Genomic DNA, 7,046 nt, shown 5'->3' with positions numbered 1-7,046 from the left:
CGCCTGCGTCCGCACTCAGCTTTTCAGCAGTCTTTCTTCAGGCCCTGAAAGCCGTCCCCACGCCGGTCTCTTTTTTCTGCCTTCTTGTTTCCCTCCGGCGAGTCGGCGCGACGGTGAATTTCCGTTTCCGGCGATGTCCATGCTGAGTTGAGGAGTCGCAGTTGCCAGCAGGTTCAGTACAGCGGGCTAGGGTAGGCGGCGGTGGGGTCGCTGGTTCTGGGGCACTGGGAAGATCACGAGTCGTGCGCGTGGGAAGGTCCTTCCCTGGTCCTCTGGGTCATTTTTGCTCCCGAGGAGCGGCATATTTCTCATCTGCAGGAGGTGTCCTGTGGTAGTTGGGAGAGTGACCGGATGAATCCCTGCAGAGAGCCCGGACAGGGAGGGAAGGTGGCTGGGAGACGTAGTTTCCTGGCGACGTGGTCTCGGCAGGCGACTTAGACCTGAGCCGGATCTGTTGACCCGAAATTGTGCTTTTCCCACCGAAGAAGGACAGGGAAAGAAACATTAGTACAAGTTCCGAACTAAAATATAGCGGAGAAGAAACATAATCACTGAAATCACACAGCTCTTCAGATTCAAAGCGTTCCTACCGCCTAGCTCTCCTAACTCCCGGCCAGTGTTCTTGACATTATGGTGATATATAAAGACTTTCTGTTTCCGCTGGTGTGTGGGTCTGTGGGAAGCCTCTGACTCACCTCCGTGCTCCAGTAGCACCCTGTGCAGCCTTCCAGTGTCGCCCTTATTGCATGGCGCGGAAGATACTAGTTTGGATTTCCTCTGCAAGTCAGACCATAGCTGTATCCATTTACTGGCACAGTGCCTAGCACATCATAGACAGACAAAATATTTATTAAACAGAATGAATACAGTACCTTAATTGAATGAAATGGCATCCTGCTCCCCCCTTTTTTTTAATCAAGCTGTCAGATTTTATGCAGCCCGATTTCCTTAAAAAAACTCACTAATTCAGTGATTACCAATTTATTAGCCACAGATTCCCAGGTAACTCAGAAATCACTGGAAGGGTCTCTGTAAGTTCATGGGGTCTCCAGGTATCATCTAGAACCAGTCCTATCTCACAAGTTAATAATTGACAAGTTAATTATATATTGTCTGTTGTACTCTATAAAATGTGCTAAGATATTGCTATTTCTCAAATGTATGTAAGTAAGTGGTAATTTAGGAGTTTCACAGAGCCAACAGGTACTAAAAGTAATACTGCGATCATATTGGAAGTTCATAAAAACGTTTTACATTTTTTATTAAAATTTGAGTTTTAGTTTAAGTTGGGAAACCACTTCATTACTCCAGTTGATACCTAGGTCTGAGCTGTCCGGTGTGGTAGCCACATGTGACTTTAGAGTTAGAGTGAAATTAATTAAAAATTCAGTTTTTCAGTTTCCCTAAGTATATTGTAAGTAACCACATGTGGCTGATGGCTAAATGGCTGAAAAATACAGATATAGAATATTTCTATCCTTGCAGAAATAGATACTGCTGATGTTGACACTTAAGATGAATAAAAAGTAACAACAATAAAATGTAACTTTAGGAGAGGTAACTCATCTAATTTATAGCATAACAGAGAGAAATGAAATTGGCAATGGTTAAGCAATTTCTACCCTTGTTCAGTAAATAAATACATCATCTCTTCATAAAGAAATAAATGAAATTTACTGTTTTTCCCTGGGTATTGCCTGGATTGTAAAATGCTTCTCCCACCTCTTTACCCCAACCTTCTTCCTTGTAGGTTAGAGTTACTTGTTATTGGTAAATAGCCACAATGGAGACTAAGGACCAGAAAAAACACAGAAAGAAAAACAGTGGGCCCAAAGCTGAAAGGAAAAAGAAGCGGCATCTGCAGGATCTCCAGCTAGGAGACGAAGAAGATGCCCGGAAGAGAAATCCCAAAGCTTTTGCAGTTCAGTCTGCTGTGCGGATGGCTCGATCCTTTCACAGGTATGTTAGGGTACAGTCTGGTCGTTCCTCCATTGATTCTTTTTAAATAGTAGGAGCCTCTCACAGGTGACATTTGGATTCATGAGTCTAGTCCAGCTCCAAAGGACATGGAGATGCGTGGTGTGTGGCTTTCACTAAAACGTGAGAAGCTTTCCCATAGAAGCTGCCTTGCCTCCAGCATCTGCACACTGGTTGGTGTTTATTGCCCAAGATGCAAGAATTTATAGAATTTGTTTGTTCCTAAATTTTAAACTGTTTCTATGGTGATAAGTGTGCTTTTTCCCCCCAGGTATGTTTTATATAGTTGTAATATAAAATACAAAAATTACAGTATTTAATACTAACATAGCTTTATTTAGTGTGTCCTTGTGATATGCCTAGCGGTATACTTTAAACATTATTCAATTAAATGCTTCCAGCAGCCTTACCAGAGTAGGAATCATTCTTGCCCTCATTTTATGGGTAAGAAAACTGAGGTCAAGAGAACAAGTTACCTCCAATCATGTAACCATTAAGTAGGAGAGCCAAATTTAACTCCAGAGCCTCTGCTCTGTTATGATGCACTGCCTCGGTATTTACCTTTTGGTTTTTTAAAAAACTATTAAAATCACTCTTAAAACAGATAATTTAAGGAGTGTTTAATTTTCAGCTCTCTATGCTATTGAAGTCGTCTTGTTACATCTTTATTGAACAGCAGTTATTTGGATGGGGCCAGAAGTTAACAAGTTAATAACTGACAAGTTAATTATGTATTGTCTGTTGTCCTCTCAATAAAATGTGCTAAAGTACTCATATATATGAATGTACTAAAAAAGTCTACTTATAAAGTTGATACCTTTTACTCTATTTTGAAAGTGAGTTTACTATTTATTTATTTTATTTTTAATGAATAGGACTCAGGATTTGAAGACAAAAAAGCATCATATTCCAGTGGTTGATCGAACTCCACTGGAGCCCCCACCAATAGTGGTAGTGGTGATGGGGCCTCCAAAAGTTGGAAAGAGCACTTTGATACAATGCCTCATTCGGAACTTCACCCGGCAGAAGCTGACCGAGATCAGAGGCCCTGTGACGATTGTGTCAGGTAGGGGATGCCGCCACAGACGCAGAGTTGGCGTGGCTGTTGTCATCTGAGGGACATGCATGCGTTTGTTGTTTTCTTGAGTGGAACATGTTAAATATTGTCATATCGTGTTACCTCTCTTATACTTTTACTAAGTTGGCTATAGCTTCAGAAATGGGTAAGTTCCCGGAGATAAGTATGTAATAATGTTCACACTGAAAATGTGCACATGCTTGCCTTATGAAGCCACATTCTGGTGGAAGTGCGAGTGTTCTCTTTTTCCTATGAGAATTGTCTGCTTTGGGAGATGGTGACCTTTCCAAGTTTGAGGGAAAATGAAACAAACTTCCAGTGGTAGAATGGGAAGATGCAGTCCGAAATCTCTTGTCATTGCAATAGTATAGTTGGATTGAGGCTTTTCTTTATCTTTGGAACATCCATATTTTCTTTTCCCTTTTTTGAGACAGAGTCTTACTCTGTGGCACAGGCTGGAGTGCAGTGGTGTGATTACATGATTACAGCTCACTGCAGCCTCAGCCTCCCAAGTTCAAGCAATCCTCCTACCTTAGCCTCCTGAGTAGTGTATGCCACCACGCCTGGCTAATTTTTCTTTTTTTTTCCCTTTTTTTTTTTGGAGAGATGGGGTTTCCCCATGTGGCCCAGGCTGGTCTCAAAACTCCTGGGCTCAAGGGATCCGCCTGCCTTGGCCTCCCACTGCACCCAGCCCATATTTTCTTGACCATTTTCTTTTTACCTTAATTTAGAAATAATTATTGTTATGAATATTCTGTTGCATTATGTTTGAAGATGTTTGTAGCTACAGTGGGAATACGGGAAGTTTTGATAGAGGTAAAGACTTTGGCCTGCAGCTGAACAGCAGGATCATGGTTATCATGGAGCCTGTGCAGTCAGAATTTTCCCCGTTTGAGCACTTTTATTCATCTGGGTAGACTTTTAGTATTATTTAAATTTAGAACACAGTAAGAAAAACAGAATGGAATTTATTTTATTTTACCAGTTTTTGCCTATAAAAACGAACTTCTGGTACACTCCTATAAACTTATATGATGTTTTACTGGATGCAGTTAAAAAATGAAAATTAGAGTTGATGGTTAGAGTTTTTTCAGGATCTTTTTAAAGTAAAATTTTCATCTTTTTACTTATAGGTAAAAAGCGCAGACTCACCATTATTGAATGCGGGTGTGATATTAACATGATGATTGATCTGGCTAAAGTAGCAGATCTGGTAAGTCAACAGGGGCAGCCTGGGGTGCTGATGGAGACTTACAGCATCGTGATAGGTTATTTATCCCATGATGAAGGGAAGAGAGTCCTATGATTATTAAAGGAATCATGGTCATCATCAGTGATACAGTAGATATGATTGAATTGATGATAATAATTATGGTAATAAATGTTGTTATATTAATAATAAAAATGGAATGTGCACAATGAAATGTATTCCAAAATCTAAAAGCAAATCACAGGATGGAGAAAACCTTTAATGAACACAACTAATAAGAGCTCATTAATATGTATACATATATATGTACAAATATATCATAGTAAGTACCATTTTTTCTTGGACTCTTCCTGGCACTATGCTAACTGCTTTCTACAAATGTAGCTTACATAAATCCTTGATGCACCCTTGAGTTAAGTAGTTATTATCTGTAGTTTACATAAGATGAAATAGAACCTCCCAGCAGTTAAATAACTTGTGTGAAGATGGGACCCTTGTTCCTGATGGTTCCAGAACCTTCATCCTTAATGATAATGCTAAAGTAAGTACATGAATTGCCCTGAAGAAGTGGTCAGAGTTTAGCAATAAAAAATCTAGACAGTACTCAGTGTATGGAAAATGTACACACTCTTGCATTTATGGAAATGATAATGTTCACTATTCTGGTATTCTATTAACTTATGTTTTAAATTAGCAAAAATAAAAACAAATTAGCAAAAAAGTAAGCCATATTGATTAGGAAGTGTGGGGTGAGAGATACCTTGGGTTTTTTTAGACAGCTGTTTGGTGACAAAGAGCTACAGATTTTATACTTTGGCCCAGGAATACTCTTAAAATATAAAGTAAAAAGTAATACAGATTTTAAAGTTGTGCCATTGTAATGTCGGAAAACTAAATAACATTCAAATTTTGAACATGTAATGCTACTATTAGTAAAAATAAGTGTTATTATTAATGTAGTGTAAGTTTACTGAATCTTATGTACTTGAAATGATCAAAATAGTTCATAGAAGTCATTTGTTTCTCTTTTATGTAAAATGTAGCAAGTTTCTAATATTAAAGACATACATATTAAGGATGCCTTTAATTTTATTTTAATTATTATGGATACATAATAGTTATACATATTTATGGGGTACATGTGGTATTTGATAGAAGCATACAGTGTGTGATGATCAAATCAGGGTAATTAGGATATCCATCACCTCAAACATTTATCATTTATTTGTGTTAGGAACATTTCAATTTCATTCTTGTAGTTATTCTGAATTATATGGTAAATTATAGTCCACCCTATTGTGCTGTTGGACACCAGAATTTATTCTGTCTAACTGTATTTTTGTACCTGCTAACCTTTCCCTCTTTGTCCCTCCCTCCCTGCTCGCCTTCCCAGCCCCTTATCCATCATTGAGAGAGATGCCTTTTATGTAAATCTTTTAAAGATTTTTCAAAAGGAACACACACATTTGGTAAAGTACTCTAACTGTAATGCAGGATACACACAATGTGCATTTTTCTTTTTCCTTGGTATAACCAACGGCTGGTCTCTCAGATCCCTGCAGAGCAGTATCCTTCTAGATACATATAAACACACATACCACCCTTTAAAAACACAAATGGTAGCTTATTTTACACACTGTTCTATGCTTTGCTTTTTTCGTATAATGTATCTTGGAGGTATATAATAAGTACGTACTGTAACTCTGCCTCCTTTTTAATATAATATTCCATCTTATGGAGGCACCATAATTTATTTAGCCTAGCTTATGTTGATTGCTCTGCTGTGGGTTGTCAAAGCCTCCTGTGTACAGCAAAGGCACACACAATACGTGAATTTGGGTGTGTACGTGCATGTGTGGATTAGGAGAGTAACCCTGGCTTAGATGACAAAGACTGGCAGCTGAGGGAGTGTTTGTTCCCCGTTATTCCTGACCCTACAACCAGCTGCTTGCCCCCTGGCATTGTGTGGCTTTAAATGTAGTGTGAGGATATTCCACCTGTCCTTTGAGCTGGTCCAGTGTTGCTGGAAAGCTGTGCTTGCTGCCTCAGTCCACAGTGGCAGCTGTGCTTTCTCACAAGCCCACCTTCATATATTCTGTGCTTTCGGATTTTGAATGTTTCCTAGTTTAATCAAAGATGGGCCTTTCTGTTTCCATTTTTTTTGTTGTTGTTATTTTTAGTTATCTATGCAAAGATAAGAACAGAAATGTTTTTAATACTTAAAACTAGAAGTTTCCAGGAATCAATTCTGAAATTATTTTGCATCTTTGAAGCATCTTAAAAGTTAAAAATTGGTCTCAGCTGCTTATATTTTCTTATAGACTACCATTCATCATAATCTTACTGTTTTTTTGACCTAATTCTAAAATGGCAGCTATTTAAAAAAAATTTCTTAGAAATTGAGTTATCCAAATTAACATATAAGATAGAGGTTTCCACTGCATACTTCTCAGCGAAAAACAGATTTATTTTTTCTATGAGGAGATTGAAAGAAGAGATTGGTTTTCTGTACATATTTAATATATTTCATTGATTATCACTTTCTTCCCATTCTTTGGATGTCAGAGACCTGTTATTTGGCTTTAAAATACCTCACAGAAAACTTGATTTCTTTAAATTAGAATTTCTTAGGTAAGGGCCAGGTGAGACCCAGCCTTTTCTGAGTTACTTCTCATACATTAAAATTCTTGTAACTGAAGTTTGCATCCTAGTGGACATCATCTTATGGTTGGCTTTTAGAGCAAGTCAGAGGGTGGTGGTTTCTCTGTCTGGGTGATGCCT

General features: G+C 38.3%; 1 protein-coding gene across 1 annotated transcript in view; it reads left to right on the top strand.

Moving 5' to 3' along the window:
* Positions 1–984: 984 nt before the first annotated feature.
* Positions 985–7,046, top strand: part of LOC117082755 (ribosome biogenesis protein BMS1 homolog) — a 47,700-nt gene continuing 41,638 nt past the window's right edge. Inside the window, 4 exon segments of the mRNA XM_033209772.1 lie at positions 985–1,002; positions 1,751–1,959; positions 2,853–3,043; positions 4,189–4,268. Of these exon segments, the coding sequence (XP_033065663.1) occupies positions 1,784–1,959; positions 2,853–3,043; positions 4,189–4,268 (447 nt within the window). The 5' untranslated portion in view covers positions 985–1,002; positions 1,751–1,783.

Source organism: Trachypithecus francoisi, unplaced genomic scaffold (genome assembly GCF_009764315.1).
Source record: "Trachypithecus francoisi isolate TF-2019V2 unplaced genomic scaffold, Tfra_2.0 Contig00264, whole genome shotgun sequence".
Lineage (NCBI taxonomy): Eukaryota > Metazoa > Chordata > Mammalia > Primates > Cercopithecidae > Trachypithecus > Trachypithecus francoisi.
This window is presented reverse-complemented; position numbering and strand designations above follow the sequence as displayed.